We start from the raw sequence: 21,335 nt of genomic DNA on the forward strand, positions 1-21,335 counted from the left end.
TAGCTTGTTAGACTTTGTTAAAATATTTTACCATTTAGCTTTTGGCTTTCTCTTCTATTTGGATAAGATTAGTCAATAAAAAGCTTCACAATTTCTCCTTTCTTGTCTCAATATGGTATTAGAGCACTAGTGTGCTTCCTTCTCGCAATTGATCTCTTTGTTTTCTTGACTTCAATGTTAATGTTTATTTCACTAAATTAAAAACTATTTGAGAGGAACTTAGTAATTACAGATCTGTGTATTCATGTGAAAAATGTGTTTATAGAGGGACTAAGTCTTTTAATGATCATTATCACATGGAGACATATAGTATATGATATCTTTTTTGACGGGATTTCACGACTCTTATGCTCAAGTCACTAAGAGATTTAGATCTAATAATGCTCTAGAGCTTCAATTCATAGATTTCTTCAACTCAAAAGGAGTTCTTCATTAGTTTTTTTGTATGGAAAGACTTGAACATAACTCACTAGTGGAAAGAAAGCATCAACACCTCCTCAATGTGGCTTGTGCACTATTCTTTTAGTCTCAATTTCCTGTCAAATTTTGTGGAGAGGGCATCCTCTCTACTACTTAATTAACATAATTTTTTCTCAAGTTTTAAGAATCAAACTCTTTTTCGGCTTTTTTACAAAACTTCTTTTGATTATCATTCTTTTAGAGTTTTTAATAATTTATGTTTTACCTCTACCTTACCTTCTCATAGGACAACGTTCCATTCTAAAGTTGTTCCTTGTGTGTTTGCTAGCTACCCATCAAATATTAAGAACTATAGACTTTATGATATTCAATCTAAGTTTTTTTTTTAGTTTCTCGTGATGTGATTTTTCATGAGCATATCTTTCTTTTTCACAATATTTCTCACTTTTATTATTCCATTTTTAGATTTGGTGTTGCCCAAACCAGTACCTGAAATATTTAGTTCCCTTTCTTCTATTCTTAGTTTCAACACTAATGCTGTTACTTTAAATGATCATACTTCTCTTAATGAATCTTATCATCAATTATCTGAAGAACTAATCTTTGATTCGGTTCCTCTTCAAATAACTGCTAGACATATTAAGCCTTTATTTTACTTGAATTTTTTTTTATTGTAACTTGTTGCCAAAACTGTTCCACATGCTTTTTTTTCTTCTTTATACCTTATCCAATTATTTTTTTACGATATTATGTTTCTATCTCACAGTACTTTTCTTATGACTATTTCCTCCAATAAGAGCCACAAATTTTCTATCAAACTATTAAATTATCTCATTAGAAAGATGATATGGATTCTAAGCTTCAAACTATGGAAACAAATAAAACTTGATCCGCAATGTCTTTTTCAAAGGGCAAACATTTCATAGGCTGCAAATGGATTGACAAGATTAAATATAGAACTTATGATAGCATAGAAAATTATAAAGTTCGTTTAGTGGCTACAGGATATAGTCAATTAGAGGGTCTTGATTTTCTTGTGATTTTTTCTCCTGTGACTAAACTTGTCACTGTTAAAATCCTTCTTGTCATTGCCTCTCTTAACAATTGGCCTTGGTTCAACTAGATGCTAATAATGCTTTACTCAATGGAAACTTATTTGAAGAAGTCTATTAGAATTTTCCTTTATTACAATAGTCTACTACTCAGGGGAACTTATCTATAAGTTATATAAATTGATATATGATTTGAAATACTTGATAAAAGTTTTCAAAGTTCTCTCAAGTCAGCAAGTTACATCATCATAACTTTACTCAATCTTATTCTTTGTTCACTAAGGAAAGTAGTGGTTCTTTCGATGCTCTTTTTTTCTATGTTTAACATTTATCATATATTCTAATCCCTTTAAAATTGGTTCTCTTAAACACTTTCTTCATAGTCAGTTTAAATTAAAGGATCTTAGCTCCTTGAAATTCTTTTTAGGATTGGAGATAGCTCATTCTTCTAAATGAATTTTTCTTTTCCAGTGATATTATACTTTGCAATTGTTGGCAAACATGTTAGTTACAAACTCATTCATTACCAATGGATCCTAAAATTAAGCTAAGCTCTTTTGAAGGTGACTTGCTTAAAAATGCTTCTAGCTATTGAATGTTGGTTGTTGTATTTGACTATTTCCAGACCTAATGCTAACTTGTTGCCAAAACTGTTCCACATTATAGTTTTGCTAGCTTACTTAGCCACATGTGTATAGTTGGTAAGTTGCTAAAGTTTGTTAAAATGTTTTACTTTTAGCCTTTGACTTTCTTCCTTGTATTTTGACGAGATTAGTCGAACTCAAAAAAAAAAAAAGCTTTACAATTTTCTCTACTAGTTCAATACCTATTAAACTTTCTCTTGTATTTTTTTGTGTATATTAAATATGTCAAACAAAGTAACCGCTTATGATGATCTAACCAACTATATGATAGAGTAAAATTGACTTAATTATATTTTGTCATCTTGTACTATAAAATCGTACAAACACCTCTTAAGACTTATTAAAAGTTATAATTAAACTTATATGTTAGACTTATATGAGTTATTGTGTGCAAGCACGTGAATAGTAAATCATTTCAGATAGACTAAATTATCCTCACAAATATCAAAAAAAGGCTTTACCCTCTTCTTTCCCAAGATCTAAAAGTAGTAGCAAAACCAAACTAGCCTCACTTAAAGATGTGCTTTGCAATTATAAATTAAGAATTGCGATTAGGATATTCAATCAATACTATCTAAGGGTAGATAGGTAATTTTAATTTATCATCTAATAAATTTAGTATTTTCTCTAACTACATAGGGATAGAAAGGTAATTTCAGAGTATCGGTTAATGGCATCTAAGAATTTATAGTTTTTTAAAAGTCTAAAAAAATATTTATACGCTTTCATAATATAGGAGGGCAAAATAATAAACGGTCAAAGTACATAGGAACAAAGTAAATTAAGCCAGTCAAAACTCAGTTTCCTCAATCCAAAGGCAAATAGTACAGGGCCAAGAAGCATGAGCCGCTCTAATCAATCATCGTAGATCTCTTTCCCATTGTTCGCCTTGCAGAGTGCATAGGCATCTTCATCCCTGTAGGCGAGCTGAGATAATTGAACGAAGAGATTAGGAGGAACCAAGAATGAGACATGCAATAATAGCCTCCTCTAATTTGCTTCTTTTGTGGGTTTTCATATTGTTTTGTTATATTACGTACATCATTGAATGTTAGAGGATTCTGACTCCTCCTATAGCTCAATTTATAATATACTTTGCCTTTAGAGATTTTCTTTTCCTTTCTAAGAGGTCATTATTATAGAATTAGGCAAGGTTATAGATGGCGTCTAGCTGCTCACTTGACCATTGGCCAGAAGACCTTAGGTGAATGGCATGCTGGGCCAAGAAATCCACCTGCTGGTAATCCCATTTAATTTAGGGTTACTTAGCGAGCAGACATTTACAATCAAGCACTATGTGATGGACTACGCATTTAGGATTAGCCTCTTGGTAATTTTAGCTACGTTTTCTTCAATTTCCCTGGATCCAACAGCTTTAAACCCTTGGGACTAGGTGGAGGCAGAGGGATCCAGAGGTGGCCTGCTTGCTCATCATCGGATGTAACTCCGTTCTTTTCTCTGGTATGTCCTCCCTTTTATTGCTCGACAACATCAATCTTAATTTCCTATTAACAATGTTTATGGTCCTAATTTATATAATCAGATCAAAACAACACCATGATGCAATCAAACAAATCCAATCATATCAGGTTATTGCAACGTTCATGTAGAACTATCAAACAAGCTTTCATTCCATCTGATCGTTTCAACTTCCTCTCAGAGTTTAGCAAGCAGAGAGCTCTGAATCAACTTGGGTGTTCCGTTATCCTTGTTCTCAGCATCTGTAGGGTTAGGAGGCACATCCACCGCCGGGGAGCAGTTGAAGAAGCCATGAGGCTGCATAATTATCAAACACTTTTAAGATGTGCTCAAACAATATTAATGGAAGCCAAGGGAAATATAAAGTAAGGATATCATAGTAATCTTCACAAACAGATAATGAATGCTGCAACAAATAACTCGTATGAATCAGTAGGTTGCTATCGATCAAAGCCCAATGGAGCACAGAATGATACAGTCAAGTATTGAAAGACAGATGAACTTCCTTTAAGCAAGGTCAGAGAATGAGATGTTACATTGCTCACAAGTTAGGATTCATCAGGTGTTTAAGCAATGTAAAATCTATGAGAAATATAAGACATACCAACCCTGAGTAATTCAGACAATGGCAATAAACTTATCAAATGCCTGTTAAATAAAGGTACAGGGCTGAATGGACAAAATGGATTCATCATTCACGTACCCAACCCCCAAGTAATTTAGACAAATGCACGATTCTCGTTGTTGATGTTGCTATAACATTTCATTTTTTTTTTATTCTTTTCTATTTATTATAACAGCAAACTCCATTGCCACATTCAACAAGAAGCTAAAAATGTCCAGATAGGTTGAGTTGTCAAAAGGTTTGGCTCATTTCACTCCTACGGAAAATGAGAAGGAACTGACGATAAACATGAGTAATACAGTTGTATACAAGTCACTAAAAATACAAACTTAAAACTAGAGTACACAGACTTGTTTAAATAAACTAAAGCATTGACCTTCTTAGATGAATTACATATAAGATTTGGAGATTGCTTATATACTGTACGCCCATGATCAAATTCATTCAACCTATAATTCAAAATAACTAGTGAACACTTTAACAGGATGACTCGATATATTGCAAACCAGGGCACTGGGTTAAACTTTAGTTTTCTGTAGTTGTTAACGTTACGTAGAATTAGAAACTATCTATTAGGATAAGAAAATTACTTTTAAGTAATATGAGATATAAAGTATTCCAATATCAATGGTTATAACCTTCACAAGCCAGTAGTTGTGCATCACCAAGCTTAACTCACAGCGAACAAAATTATCGCCCAATAACACCATGTTTAGGTATGATAAAGATGAATTCATGATGACAAAGAATGAAATGCTAACAAATAAGCTGCACAAGGAACCAGTACCATGAGCATAAAACCTATGCGTTCCACTGGCATGACAGGCCAATCTTCTAAGCGTGGAATATGGGTAACCCCAAAGACATACCTGTATTTACAAAAAAGAAAAGAAAAAAGATGAGATAGCCAGAAGAGAATATCTAAAACATGGAACTTAAATAGGAGCTATCTGAATTCCAAAGATTTATAAGCTAAGAGATAAAAAATACTATCCAAAACTTAGAAGGTAGCAAAATGAAGGACTTCCAATGATCAAAAGTACACAAAGAAGGTAGCAAAAAAAAAAGGCACAATGAAGGACTTCTACAAAAACACCAAAACAAGGCAAATGCAGCATCATTGACGTTCCATGACTTGTCTCAATTCAAAAATTATTAGAAACTAACCAGAGAACAATATCAGTTTCCTCCAGTGCTCTATTCTTCTTAACCCATGTAGCTAACCCCTCATTTACACGTGGATTTTGATTTGGAAACTCTCCTCCTGGAAACATCTCATCATGTTTATATGGTGTAACCCATAGATTGTGCTTCAAAAATGCAGCTCTTCTTAAGAATTTTGCCTCTGGACCAGCTAAGGGAAGGCAATTTGAACCAGGGATGAGCTTGTAGCCTGTTGGTTGACCAGAACGATTTACGGTTCTTGTGTTCCTAACCTGAATAAAACAAATATATAATTAGTAAATACAAAGTTCATAAAAGTCCTGCTTATAAGTGAATGTTGAATTTTTAACTACATTAACTAGGAAGTATCTAAATTCAAGGAGTAGAATTTTCAGTTCTTGAGGTTGACAACCAAAAATTAACCTTAGTATCAACAAAGAAAAGTTCACATAGAAATAACAGCAAATCAAAACTTATAATAGACTGGGTTCCAGTGTTCTCTCAAATTTGGCTGGTCAAATTCCCAACAAGTAGCTAACATCCATAAGCAAATTCTGATACATGAAAACACTACAAGGAAAAACTGATTCCTATAGCTATTGAGATATATCTAAAGGAATAAAAAAGAGCACTTGGCTGTATTCCAATATAGTTTTGGTTAAGAAAATTCCAGTGCAAATAAGCAACAAAATTTCTCTTTTTACCATTTTCTTTTTCTTTTTCTTTTATAGGGATTCTTGCATCAACTAATTAACAAGAACATTCTCCCTTCCTCCATCTTGCTTGCTCTTGCACACATGTTTTCTCCCGCAATCCAAAAGCATACCTCTCACACATTTCTCTTCCAAAATCTTCCAATAGAGCATCTTCAAATAAATAATGAATAAATACATACCACAAAGCATTCCACACAACAGCCTCACCACTTCAAGTTTTCTTTTGCTTGTCTTCTCTTACAAGGAATATGGAAGATGGACACTTCTCTTACAGGGACTTTTTGGCGCATGTTTATTAATACTTGCAGTTAAAAAAATTAAACATATAAGGCTCCAATAATTCATATGCAAGCCTGTGAGTTATATCTATACAGGGTGGCACAGGGACCAGAAATTCATATCAGGGCACATGGATCTCTTTCTAGAACAGTGGTTGATACTCTAAAAGTATTGCATGTTAGAACTTTGAAACACTTCAGAATCTGGACATAACAAAGAAAAAGAATTGTACTGACAGTATCATGAAATAAAAAAAGATCAAAGAATTATAGTGGCCTACAATCCAGTGGCGTGCAGATGTAAGATCACAATCACGCATAGCTGCCAACTCGGATTTGAGAAGCTTTTCTTCAGCATAAAAGGCATTATTGTGGATATTATGTTTGCCCATTTCTTCAACTTTCACATTCACCTCAACCACCTAACATCAGAGGACACCTTCATACCAGTAATCATATTGAATCATAATAGTAGGCCTCAAAAAAAGCAGAAAATAGTATGATTGTGACATTCTTATAAAACCAGAAGGACAATAAACAAACAAGGGAAATAAAACTCATGAACAAGAATATAATAGTGTTAATTAACAGTTTTGTCCTAAAAGAAAATAAAACCTACACTTGAGTTTGAAAAGAAATAATTACACATCTTTAAGGAAAAGGAAAAGCATTATCATGTGATCTCTTCAAATGCCAAACAGTATTTTACAATCTTTGACAACTTCATTAGGAAGTGGATGCAATGGTTATTCTCTCATATTATTAAGTGTTTCCTACTATATTTGTTTAATGATACAGTACAATTTCTTCAAACAAAAAGTTGTACTTCATTAGTCCATTTATTAATTTCTCCAGGTTACTAGAAATCAACCCTATCAAACTTATATGTTCACTTTTCAAACCTAATAAAGTTAATGGTGGACCAGGCAAATTTATCAAGTTATAACTTCTTAGGAAGACCTTCCAAAAACAAAAGTTACGATTCTGATCCTCCCCACAATGGAAGATTAATAATAGGCACCAGATTTTTGAAACTGGTAAGTCATTTCAAGCTACTATAAGAGTGAAATTAGAGTTTGAAAAGTCAATCAAAGTAAAGCATTTCATATGTCTATTGTATAATGTCCAATTGGGAGAACAGAGAGAAGAAAGCTGATAATATGTTAGAATCATCCAACGATTACGGATATCATTGTTGCTCTGTGCATGAGTTATACCCGTACAACTACAAATGCAAATTATATAAGAGTGAGCAAGAAAAATTATTGATCATCACTTTGTTCAGACTCATTTGAGATTAGTAAAACTTTATGTTGTTTGCAAAAAGAAACCAAGTCACTTTCTCTATCTTTTTCTTAGAAAGAGAGAGCATTGATTTATCATTCAGCCACAAATTTTTCATGCTTTTAACAACAAGAAATAAGAAAGCTATTTTATGTTGCTACGGTGGTAAAAAATTGATGTAGATTGACATGAAACTCTGTTTAGAACTTACTATTGCAAGGGCCTTGAAAACTAATAGTATAAAGAAATTTAGACAACCTAATAACTAGCACATAAATGAAAATTATGACAAGAAGCATATGATATAACTGGAAAGGCAGACAAAAAGTTAAAAAGGAAACAGTGGTAATGAAATGAAGTGGTAACAACTGTGTATAATGCACCTGGTTGAATGGTTCATTAGGCTTACAATCAACAGCCATGTCCATACGAGCAACAAAGAAATGTTGATGAACTGGTGCATATAGACCTGGAGCAATAGTTGTACCATATTTTCTTGATTCCCCAGGTTGTAACGCACCTAAACTGAGAATTCCAGTTAGTTTTACTTCTGCTTCTATCTTACCATCCTACAAACAGATGACGTGGAGGAACCAAGTTATTCCAAGATTGAGAAAATGATATATTTAACAATCATGAGAAGATTGCAGAATAATCTGCAAGTAGACCAGGACCTCAACTATTAAAGACCAACAGATAAAAGGATTTTAGAAGTGCATGTCTTTATGCTAGAACTTTTTATCAATTTGATAGAGCTAACAGAGACAAAGTATGTGACGGAATGAACAAACCTCCATGAGACACCAAAAAGTAAAAAATATCTCTATTTATTGGAAGCAAAGTTTTAAAAAGCATATGCAACATGAAATAATTGGCTGGGAAGGCTTAACAACAAAAATATCACAACCAACGGGTAACAAAAAAATAAAAAATAAAACCTTAGTAAGGAGCGCCTCAGGCCTCGACAGACCATATGGAGAAAACACAATTCCAAGATACATGCTAGAGTTGTGAGTACATCGGGGTTGTCTAGCCTTACTACAAGCTACACGAAATAAAGGGAGACACCTAACGCTAGACCTGATGCTGTAATCATCACAGCAGGTAGTGAGCCTAACTCTTAGCAAGTAGAACACATCTTGTGCGTAAAGACAATTGCTTGGTGCACAAAATACATGTATGTGAAACATGAGCATATAACGTGTGATTACAATAAGTCAATAATATATAATCATATAGTTAATTTTTGAGATACATACATAGAAAGAGCATGAGTAACATAAACATAATCAATTTATACAGTCAAGTCCCATTGCAAATATTTACTACACATTATATCACTTCACACTCCATCTATTGGGGCACTATGCAACTCAAACTACCTTGTATTACTCCAAGGAGAGGAGTAGAGGTTAATACTAGTATCACCTGAACTTGTTCAGGGAACAACTCACCGATTATTTGTGTCCACAGAAGAGGGAACTTGATTGTAAAGCCCACCTCATTATCTAAAAATCCTCAACATTGCATCGGTGCAGAAAAACATATCCAAGCCTCCTAACATTGCTCATTCTGTAGTCGTTGGTACTGCTAAGTCTAGGTATTCCCTACCTTATATGTATCACTTATTGGTGGAGGGACAGAGGACAAAGACTCTTCAAACACTAGTAATCAACCACTGCATATGTCGAAGGATAGTATATGATTGTCTAAATCTACAAAGTAGGGCCTCAGACATGTGCTCTAACATAATACTGTAGTAATATTTCCCTGTTCTTGACCTATTGGGCACTACCAAGATATAGAGGCCCTCTTTCAGTCCATGCACATGGTGCAAGTGTGATCATCATATACACAAAATATAGCATGTTCAGTATAGAACTAATGCTATCAAAGTCAGAAGGTTCTGAATATTATTTTCAAGGATTGTTATGCTAGTGGCATGCCCCGTCCTAACTCGGCAAGCTCTAGTGTGCTACTAGCACACTAGCATGCCTCTAAATAGTTTTTAGGATATTTATACATATTTTAAGTTCTAATATATATATTAAAGCTGACAGTAGATTCTTTTATCGCTAGATAATTTTGTAAAGGCCTATATAGCAAGAGTCAATTGAAAAATATGATTCAACACACAATATCAAATGATTTCCCTTACCCTTTGATTTCTATGTTTTGAAGAGTATTTTACATAGATCTAGCACAAAATCTAGATCTATGTAAATGACTGTTACAAATAATAGACCTAGCTTCAATTTGCTACATCTAGGATGATTAATCTCGGATTTGCTTGCTAACCTAAAGAAAATAAGAACAGAAAATAAGACAAGCAGATCATGTGAATGGTATTTGAAGTTCCCATTCTTCGATCAATCTCCTTTTGTAGATATCTCTTTCTCCTTATTTTCTTATTTTTAGTCTAGGAAGTAAGCCTACTAGCAAAGAATACTAATCTGTGAGTAAGCTAAATAAGTATCAGGCATCACTTTGGACATGTTGCTCAATGCCTTACCTATATCGAGCAATACAGGTGATACAGGGAATGACACATGTTGACACCAAGTGGCATTCCCAATATCACGTGCTGGGACACATGTTCTACTGGCATATGAGGGAAAGCTTTGTACAACAAATACATACCCAATTATAAAATATGTAAAGCATGTGTTCGTTGTTATGATACATGTGAATAATGACTGATTATATCATTTAGCTGATGCCTACACAATCATAGGATTATATACTTAATATGACTACACACAAGGGTAAGGGTGGCAAAAGTTGATCTAACTCGATAACCTGATAGGCCCAAGAACTAGACTTAACTTAAATAGGTAGAGTTTTATATTTTTTAAATAAAAATGGGCATGACAAGATTTGAACTAAAGACTTTTGATTTGATATAACTTCTTGGAAGATAAAGAAGGCCTAGTCCAAGTAAAATAGGGTTTGACACAAACCTTAGAATAAAACTCAAACCTAACAACTTAAGCTCTCGTTCACTTATAGAATAGGAATAGCCTTATTCTAAAATAAATCTTTTTATTCTGGTGTAATAACTAAACAACTTTGCTTATTCTGGTATAAATTCTCTCTCATATTATTCCATACAACTTTTTTTTAAAAATTTAATAATAACTCATAATTACTATATTGCTCTTAGATTAGATATAACTTAATTACACATGAGAGATTATTCTGATGTATTAGGTGAAGACTCAAGAATCTATATAAACCTTTTCACTTTTTTCTCTCTTTCTAATATGAGATTAAACTTTCACATATGATAATCAACAATTTTCCTCTTCACACGTGAGCTCGACATCAATTGTCTCAAATAGTCCAGCTATTCAATGCCATCAATCGCTCTTCATGAGTCTGTGAATTCGGTCATCTAAACTCATGCATCAATTTCACGCATCCTTATCCTAGACCAAGACCCTTGCTTCATCAAGTGTAACCAAGCTTGCACACTAATTCTATGTGCCGGAGCCCAACCTAAGCCCTTTAGGTTCACCAATCACACCACACTGCAACTACCGCATTACCATGACTCTTATAGAAGAACCTGCATATACACTAGAGCTACCAAATTGATCATAATAACTGCTTCAAAGTAGTCTAGGATTGCCGACTCATTGGTTAGAAAAAGAAGCTTAAAAGATTCAAAATTTGGGCCATCCCATTATTGTCAGAACCAGAAACAAAAAAAAATAAAAAAATAAAAAAAAATAAAATCAAATAAAATAAAAATAAAATTAAGGGTTGAGAGAGGAGGGTGCACGTGCAGCCCCTCCCCTCTCCCTCTCCAGCATGCGACGAGGCACTGATAAGGGGGGATTTCATCTAATCCGAATCGGATTAGATTTAATCCTCTTCTAATCTATAAATTAAACCCTAATCCTCTCTCTCTCTCTTCAACCCTCCCCCCCAGCCTTCTTTTTCTCCATCGTTCTCTTTCTCTTCCCTCCGTCGGAGTCGTCACTGTGGGATCGGATCGCCGAAGGAAATTGGGACCACCACACTCCTCCCCGGTGAGCCCTCTCTTATCCCTCTAGTTTAATTTAAATTTAATTAGGTAAATCAGAAATACCTCTGGCGGGGTTAGGGAACAGTCTTAGGATGAATGAGAAAATTTCCTATGTGACTAACTTCTCTCAACGATTAGAGGAAAAGACAGAGTGTGTTAATCACAGGGTGATATCCTCTGATGACCCTAACCGGATCAGCTATGAAGAAAAGTCTCGAGCGTCATCTTGAGGTGACTTCTAGTTGATATGGATCCACAGGGTTTAGACCCATTGAGACATATGACAGTATAAATATCAAAAGATGTTAATATGTTGAAATCGTGCAAGGTCACAAGTTGTGACATTTCTCTATTGTTATCATTGTTATTTTTTTTTGAGAGTATGCCTATTGTATATTGTTATGGATATTATTGCTTTTAGTTTAATTTATTCAGCATTAATATGATTTAAAATTTATTTGGTTTTCGAGTGGATTTCACTCACTGAGCTATAATTGTTGGTTCATGGGTTCTATTGTTTTTGTATTTGTTTATTTTTTTCCAGGTAATAGTCAGCGGGGCGACTGAGCGAGATGTACTGGACTCCACCTCCACTTAGGATTCACCTATTTACCTTTCCGCTCTTTTAGATTTTATGCTTTAGATTAGAAGTTTTATTTATTTAGTTTAGAGACTCAAAAACATTAACATTGTTTTATTTTATTGCAATTAGTTATAAAATTTAATAAAGCACATTCTCATTTTATTTATTTATTTTGTCATCGTACACGTAGAGAGTATTAATAAGGCTTCGTGCATCTCAAGCATATTGAGAAGCATGGCCGGTCATGATTCCTATTTTGGGTCGTGATAATTATGCATTTCGGATGATTATGATGTAGAGGATCATAAGGAACCTCCAACAATCAGAAAATGCATATTTAGATTGAAATGATTAATGATGGTTATCTTTTAGTACGACTTGTACTAGAAGCAAGAAAACAAGTAACCAAGAAATGCACCTTCATTTACCATGCAAAGAAAATTGAGTGGAAATGTGATATGGAAAACATACTCTATGCCAATTCAGAAGAAAAAAATATTATGACCCAATTCAGCATAACTTGGGACATACCTTGCTCAAAACATTCTACAAATAGATGCCAGAAAGAACTATAAACAAATACTGAACAATAGGATACCGTATTACCTGATAGAAATGCCAGAAAAAGCCATATTCGTAGTTGGCCACTGTACATATAAATGACACAGTAAGCCTTCTTGATCGCCTAACTTCTGCTAGCCCAGTTCTCCAATCTTGATGTTTCCATAAGATTCCATGATCCTCTTCATGGAGACAAACACAATTCTCAATAGTCTCTACCCCACCAGCATAATTTGTAAAATGGGCATCAAAGTACTTTATGTAGCCCAAGCAGTCACAACCCTGCATTATCAGCAATATTCATGATGATCAATGCAAATCAAATAGTATGAAGTAAACAATAATGAATTAAAAGCAGAGCAGTAGAACTAGATATATAACCTTCTTAAGAGAGTGTGCATTCTTTCCAAGCCCATCTTCTCCAGCATCAAATGCATTCTTACGATAATGTGGTTCATTTGGATCTCCATAAGGAACAACCATCTCAACAAAACTTAACCTATTGGCCACAGGTCTTCGTCCACGACTACCATCAATGTATGCAACAGAATGGATAACCAAGCCCTCCCTTGGGGTGAAACCAATTCGAAAGTTCCACTGCTCAGTGTTAGGAAAATTAATTTGTAAATCATTACAACCTAACAGAAAACAAGAGTCATATGAAGAAAGGAATACTGAAAACAAAAGTACCTTCTGCCATTGTACAAAGTGGCCACTAACTCGAAAACTTGGACCTTCAGGTTGAATAATATGCAAAGGTTTCACATCACTTCTGTCAGCACTTCCTCGAGTTTCTCCACAAGTGTAATTTCTCAAAGGATCTGCTGGAGGGAGAGGAACAAACTTTTTATCTTCAAATTCAATTATTACATTATTTTGAATGTCAACCAGAACGTAGATCCCTTCAACAGGACGTGCATAACCATTCTCCATAGGGCAGTCACTCTCAGTTCTACAAAAGATTAGTGGTTTGGCAAGTCTGCGGCTAGGAGCATCTGAATCACCGTAATAGCCTACACACCTGGAGATTAAATTGCAGTACATAGTTCAAATATTATGACAAATAGAAAGATAGGTATGTGAAGACAATTAATTAGGGAAACTGGCCAGAATCATGGTTCACTGGATCGGCTCATCCTGATCCCGATCCAAGCCCGATCCGAACTCTCTCTCTTTCTCTTTTTCACTCTTTCTTCTCATTCTCTCTCTTACTCTGTTTCTTTCTTTCACCCTTTCTTTCTCTTTTTCTCTTCTTTACCATATAATCATTGTTTCTCTTATGAAGAGATTTAACTTTGGCAAACTCCGGCCAACTCCGATATATAATATCTTAATTTATTTATTTTTATTTCTCTCTCAATTTTTTTCATTTCTTCCACTCTCTCCCTTTCTTCTCTTTTGTTTTTCTTCTTCTTCTTCTTCTTCTTCTTCTTCTTCTTCTTCTTCTTCTTCTTCTTCACTACACTACGGTTTTTCTTTCTTTTATTTGATTTTCTTCCACTCATTCTCTTTCTAATCTTTTTTTTTCAATTTTTATTGCACCATACTTTTCTTTTTTTATTTTCTTATTTTTTGTAAATTATTTTCTAAATTTTTAGAAGTTTTCCTATATTTTTAAATAATATTTAGAATTTTATGTAAATAAAAAATCCAATCCGATCGAAGCCACCAATATGGCCGATCCAGCCAATACGTATCATTTTTTTGGAAGGCTGATCTCAATCCCGATCTTGATTTTTCGAACCTTGGCCAGAATAATATAAGTAATATATGCTAGCTTACCAAGGATCTACCATCACAAGATCCATATCTTCTATGCCTCTTTTTTTCATTGCCTCAATGAATGGAGGGTAACTTTTCACAACAGCTTCACATTCTGCATACTCTACTGCATCCTGCACTTGAGAAATAATATAAACATTTTGAGTTCATTAATTAAAAGAGAAGACTCCTTTTGACACAACTGACAAGCATTCCCTAGGCAACAAATGCAAAGATACAAAATGATTAATTGGTTTATTGTAATCGTTACATTTCACATCTAGAGGATGAATGCATCTTAATCTTGTCAAAATAGTCAAAATATATGAGTCCTTTAAAAGATATTATCATACACATGAAGTAAATATAAATTGATATATGCCTCTAAAGAGCATCTGAGAAACTCAAACAATAGACTTGACCCTTTTGAGAGAAAACACAAGTGAATCTACCAATGAATGACCTATGAAGGAAAAGCATAGTTGACATATTGCAGAGATATGCTAAACAACATGCAATATACACTATTGTAACCAATATAGATTAGGTCAAGACGTCATATTCCACATCAAATTTGTTGAAACAAACTTTAGGGTTTATGGCAAGGTTCCAAAAATCGATATCGGGATCGGGATCGGCCGTCCAGAAAAACGATACGTATAGACCGTATCGGCCGTATCGGTTGCCTGTATCGGATCGGACTATTTTAATTAAATAAAATTCTATATATTATTAAAAATGTTGAGAAATTTCTAAAAATTTAGAAAAAATTATAAGAAAATAAGAAATAATAATTACTCACATATAAAGCCTAAAAAATAAAAATCTCTCTTCCTCCCTCTCTTCTTTCCTATCTCTCTAACTGTTAGTCCGAAATATCTATTCTCTCTCATATTTTTTTTCCTATCTTTCTCTCTCTCTTTCTCACCCTCTTTTTTTTTAATCTTTCCCTCTCCCTCACTCTCTCTTCCTTTTTCTCTCTCTCTCTCACCCTCTTTTTTTTTAATCTCTCTCTCTCTCTCTCTCTCTCTCTCTCTCTCTCTCTCTCTCTCTCTCTTTGTGTGACAGCTGCTGCAGCTAGTCAGCAGCAGCTGTCTGCTGTAGCACCCTGCAGCAGCAGTCTGCTACTGTTGCAGGCCGAAAACCAACCGATCCCGATCCCGATTCGTTTCAGCCGATCCCACTCCGGATCGGCCGAAACTAGAATCCTTGGTTTATGGTATAGCAATAAGACTGCATGAGACCACTTAAAACTTGTTCACTGTTACAAAACTAAATTAGCACAAATTGAGAAATGAAGGATATCTCAAAATAATATACAATGAAAAGAAACTATAAATAATTAAATATTTTCAAAAATTGAAAATAAAGAACAAGAGAGGCAGTGAATAATAATTATGGAAAAGAATATAAAATAAATAATGATATGATCATAAGAAGAGAAACAGAGATCTAGGAAATCATAAAGGATGATGTAACAAGTCACACAGTATTGGGTTCCTCATTTAGCATATGTATTAAATGCTTAGGAAACAGCTTATGAATGGAATCACTCAAAGGTAAAATAAGAAACAAGTGTATCCAAGACAAGTTGAGGGTAAAAGAGATTGGTGATCTCTGAAATTGCTTGAAATGGTTTAAACTTTGAACATATCCAAAAGAGATCAAAGAGCGCATCTGTCAGAAAAGGTGATATTCCCCAAGTTGAAGATCCTCAAACTATGGAGATATAAGAGGAGATGTGCTTCAATCAATATAGGAAAAAAAAAAACATTAGCTGAGATAATGCTGAACAGAGTGAAAGAATCAAAGTGGACCTCAAATAGATTGAACAAATATCTTAATTTTTGTTGTTGTTCTTGTTGACATTGTTATAGATGATATTGTTGTTGTAGCTGTTGTAGCTGTTGTTGCTGTAGTAGTTTATACTGATTTGCTTTTGAAAAGTTTGAAAAGAGATAAAAGCCTAGACCTCCTTACCTCATTGACTCCCTGGATATAACCCAAAGGCCAAAAGTAGTAATGTAGAAAAATTATGCTCCTCATACTAATAATATCTAGATAAAATAGAGAATTTATTAGATATGTCTCTAGAATTAAAGCTTTTTCCTAGTCAATGAATGTCTCAAATTTATTAGACAAGCCAAGTTCAGTAGCAAAGATAAGAACAAGTGTTAAGCTTTACTACATTTCTTGTCCTTCAAAATTTCCTTTATCATGAAATTTGACATTTAATCAATAATTAAGTTTCATATTTAATCTGTTTTAGATAAAAGAAGTACATAAAAGAGTTGTCCAACCAAATATAAGAGAAAACAGCAACAAAACTTTGTATGACATTTCTAATATGGTGGACAGAATGACAAAAGAGATCTTAAGAATGCAGTAGTAAAACTCCTCCACAATATGTTATGGTTTAAAAATGGTAACCAAAGACCTCTTTAAATTTGCAGGATATTTTTTATTCATACACAAACCTAGTGCAGATATCCTCCAACAGAACTTTGTTTAAAGCTTCCCCACAGTGCAAATTTATTGACTTTATTGTGCAGGATATTTCTTCCTTATTCATTTACAAACCCAGTGCATACATCCTCCTACATAGCTCTGTTTAAATGCTTTGCACAGTGCAAGTATATTTACAAGCGGCACCAGAGTTCTCTACATCTGTACTCTTATATATTCAGTCCCCTTAATTGCAGATAAAATATCTATTCTATCAGGGTGTTCGAAAATCTTACTTAAAAAATCTTTAAATTTATCCTTGAAATCAAGATTGTAGTCCTGAAATGATATTAAAAGTTGATTTTGGGACAAATTTATAACATATCAATGAGTGATAAGCAAATCTAAGAAGCATAAGCAAATCTAAGAAGCGTAAGCAAAACATGATAAACAGCACCAAATTAAATGCAAGAAAATATACGCTATTGAATGTCCTTGCTACCAATATACCATTGGTGGTTGGACACCAGGGACAACTGATGATGAGATGACTTTTCCTCTGTGGTGCCCGCCTCTAGTTGCTGCATGCACTTCTGACAGTTCAACAATCCAGATGCTAGTCTCGTTTGATTGTTTGTTATAAACGATGAGCCTTGCCCTCCTAGGAGGGAGCTTGCTTGGAATGACAGGACCACCTTTAGTTCTAGGGAGTAGTGATGGTTGGAATGGGGGAAAAAAGTAGGCATCAGCTAATGCCACAACATACTTTTCTGGTTCCAAGAGAACAACTTCGACGAAGCGCATGCTGTCTCGCATCTAGATTTTAGTCATTAATTGTATTACCTGTCTAATTTATATGAAGAACAAGAATATTTGATCAAACAAGTAACCCCTATGCATTAACATGACAACCAACCTCAGGAGTTGTCCCAGCAGCTCTGACAGTTGCTACTGCCACAGAGATTTCAGCAGCAGACAATGGGTCTAAAGGGTGGTTTGTCTGTGTCCCTGCTACAATTGAGATTCCTGAATTTTCCATGTTAAATGGAGAAAATCATATCAATGATATCTATGTTAATAAATTAAATCATATTCAAGAATACCCAACAAGATCGCAAAAACAATAGCTAGCAAACCACCAATCCACCATTATGTCTTTGATAGAATGTTAGCAGAAGCAGAAAACATATTTCCGGTTCCAAAATGAGAGCTTCAAAGCTTCCTCCATTAGTTTCTCAAAAATTAGAAGCCATGCCGAGATCCACAGGAATGTTATATTAAGCAAATATGCTGCCTTGATGGCTTGTATAAGGACCTAATTTAACTCTCAGCAGGAGGAACAAGCCATTTTCCTTCCAAAGGCACAAAGGAATTGAAACAAAAGTTACAGGGAAAGAAAGAAAGAAATCAAACCAAACTTTCCATTATGCAATATGCATTACCATAGCCTAGTACTGTTATAATAAATCAACATGATTATTCAAGCCTTTCCTCATAAAAATTCAGGGTGGCATCAAAATGCAACTTCAATCTAAGGTACCTCAATGGAAGCATTTAGAAAATCATAACTTCACCTCTAGATACATGTGTAATTCCTGATCAAGAAAATTTTATCTAAGGGAGGGAGAGAGAATGGGGTGCTATTTTTTAATAGATTTAGTTTGCATGCTTTCTCTTTCTCCTTGATGGGGGAGTAGTTTAGTGTGAATGTTGACATCTGTAAGGCCAAAAAGTTACTCCAAGGATTTATTTTAGTCAATACTCATAATCAAGATTATGTGAGTACAGAATAGTTGTCAATTTACTAGGAAAATGAAGAAAAAATCAACTTTGGAAGAATAAATGTGTGGTCATCTCTACTGCACATATAAGCTATAGAGCCAAATGAAGAATAGTCTCCCAGAATATACATTTGAACAATTTATTGATCAATCAAGAAAGGCTTAGAATTCTTATGAACTCATCTTAAGAGCACTTGATTTCGGATTATAGGTCTTACAAAACAATGTTAGTAGGATCTAGACTTTTAGCCTATGGGGTGTATAGGGTATCAACCTTGAGTGCAGCTGGATCAAAGTACACGGACCAAGTTATGGATACTAATTTTCAGCTATTGTTCAGGGAAAAAGTAGCCAGATAACATGTTAGTAAATAAAATTTCACGTCAACCGATTACCCCAGACAGCTCAAGAATATAAAAAAATTGGCTCTGAATTGTCAAAGATATACAAGTTCTTTTGAATTTGCTATAATTGATCGCTAAAAGCAACTGCTTTTTTCAAACAAGTGTCTGGTTCTACTGAAAGAGAGAGAAACTTGGAGACCATTAAATTAGTCTCCATAAATTCATATACTTGAAAGTCAAGGTCTAAAGTTTAATTGAGCACAAATTGGACAGAGATCAGGATTGAATTAGACCTTCAGCGAGGATCAAATATTTAGAATTACAAAACTATATCTAAACAAGACCGAAATTGGCCAAGAACAGGGCGTCATGTATATTATTTGGACTACCCAATGCACTCCAGCAAATTGAAACTTGCGATAACTGATAAACAAACTGGTTAGAGTAGTCTTAAACTTCGACAAAGCCACGAATTTGTTGTGATTCAAAATCATATGTCAAGTTCGCCTTTTTGAGCTTTTTCCGAATGAGCATGAAAAGAATCCATAAAGAAAAACTAACAGAAAAAAAATCCTTTTAATAACGCTCCAAAGAATCAATCTTTGTCATGCAACTTAGTTTGTATTAGAAACCAAGAAATACCAACATGGACTATCTCATAATCTCGTCTCATTTCAACCGAGAAAAGACCCCAAAAAGGCGAAAGAAAGAAACGCATCAAAACCATTCCAACAGCATCAACAATGAAGAAACGGAATAAAAAAAGGGAAGCCCAACCCATGGACGTAGTAGCCGGAGTCTTCTCCTCCTCTGCGATTCCAACAAGCTTAGCATCGTTACTGGAAGCGGCAGGAGAGCGGCATGGCGTCGCCTTTTCCTGAGCTGCGGCCATTGCAATGGATTTGCGACCTCACCTTCGAATCCACCACCGTAGTATCCCTCCTGATCACTACGATCTGACATACAGCAAAGCCTCCTCTTTGCCTTCCTCTCTCTTATTCCCTCCTTCTCTCTCTCTCTCTCTCTCTCTTTCCCTCCTCTTCTCTTCCTCCTCTCTCACTCGCACTTATTAGGAAGGAAGGATCTGTTTCCTTTCTCGATTTCTTACGACTAATTTCGCTTCTTCTTTTTCTTTTTCTTTTTCCTCTTTTCGGGAGTTTCGCTTCGGGAGGATGAGGAAGAGGGGTCGTCGCTCGAGAGACGGCGTGATTTCACGTGCATTTATAAAGTTGGAGGCGTTCGTTTCTGGTTACATTTATTATTGATAACGATCGACGGAAACAGGGATATGATTTAATTACTACTAGTGGTCACTGGATATGCCATATTTGGCCATTTCGGGGGGCTAAATTGATTATAAGTAATTCACGGTTTTGCCCCTTCTCGTAGTACTCTCACTTTTGTTTTTCTTTTTTCTTTTTTCATTTTTAAAATATCATAATTATCGCTAAAATATATATTTTTTCTTAGGGTAAAAGAAGATTTTCTGATTTAAGTAATTTATACAAGGATTCTAAATTCAGTTTTAATTATGATTATTTTGTAGCAGAGCTCAATAATTTAATAGCAATTATGATATTTTAAAGAATGTAATAATAATCAGTGGGATACCAATGGAGAGACTAATATTAATTTTTCCTTACCTCATTTACCTCTATTTGATAGTATTAAGGTTTTTTTATTATTTTAAAAATACTAAAATATTCTCTATTATATATAGTAGGAGCCATTTGTGACCTCGGGTTAATACATTTAGAAAAACTATATCTACGCGTATAAAGTGTAATATAAAACTTAATTTTAATTTTATTATATCATGAAATATCCTTTTCAAGGGCTAATTTAGGATTTTAATTTTAATGATAAAAGTTATATTATTTTTTATTTAGGGATAATTACAGTTAGTCTTCCTAAAGTATTATTATTTTCCACGTAACACCTTGAGTTTTTAGTATCCACGTAGACCTCTTAATTCAAAAGTTTATGTTACCCTTTTAATTAAATATTATGAAATATTTATTTTAAAATGTATAAAATTAAATAGATTTTTAGAGTGTTTTAGATTAGCATTGGAGATGCTGATAAGCTAATCCAAATGGCGACAAAGAGTGGGTGGGTACGTGTGATAAGAGCACCAACGCATTACTGACTGTACGGTGATATATAAT

The 21,335-nt window shown here is 34.3% G+C and overlaps 1 protein-coding gene across 4 annotated transcripts; it reads right to left on the reverse strand.

The window, feature by feature from the left end:
• Window positions 1-3,572: 3,572 nt before the first annotated feature.
• LOC140772369 (amine oxidase [copper-containing] zeta, peroxisomal-like) lies at window positions 3,573-20,357 on the reverse strand. Of its 4 annotated transcripts, none has more exons than XM_073114417.1 (12): window positions 19,945-20,357; window positions 17,959-18,050; window positions 17,553-17,858; window positions 14,619-14,731; window positions 13,527-13,857; window positions 13,218-13,433; window positions 12,882-13,118; window positions 8,046-8,231; window positions 6,660-6,800; window positions 5,388-5,656; window positions 5,008-5,089; window positions 3,573-3,892 (listed from the first exon to the last, which is right to left on the reverse strand). In XM_073114417.1, exons 1-12 carry the CDS (start codon window positions 20,057-20,059, stop codon window positions 3,773-3,775), a joined length of 2,208 nt encoding a protein of 735 aa, XP_072970518.1. In that variant the 5' UTR covers window positions 20,060-20,357; the 3' UTR covers window positions 3,573-3,772. The 4 variants fall into 4 exon arrangements, with proteins under 4 accessions (XP_072970518.1, XP_072970517.1, XP_072970516.1 ...); XM_073114416.1 differs by having other exon boundaries at window positions 17,959-18,053; XM_073114415.1 differs by having other exon boundaries at window positions 17,959-18,068.
• Window positions 20,358-21,335: the final 978 nt, after the last annotated feature.

Source organism: Typha angustifolia, chromosome 12 (genome assembly GCF_048772165.1).
Source record: "Typha angustifolia cultivar Huaian chromosome 12, ASM4877216v1, whole genome shotgun sequence".
Lineage (NCBI taxonomy): Eukaryota > Viridiplantae > Streptophyta > Magnoliopsida > Poales > Typhaceae > Typha > Typha angustifolia.

Coding starts and splice junctions, on each gene's coding strand:
- LOC140772369 (XM_073114415.1), bottom strand. CDS start 20,059: ATGGCCGCAGCTCAGGAAAAGGCGACGCCATGCCGCTCTCCTGCCGCT. Junction 5,657..6,659: donor CATCTGCACGCCACTGGATT/GTAGGCCACTAT, acceptor TGTTTTATTCAG/GTTAGGAACACAAGAACCGT. Junction 3,893..5,007: donor GCATAGGTTTTATGCTCATG/GTACTGGTTCCT, acceptor ATAATTATGCAG/CCTCATGGCTTCTTCAACTG.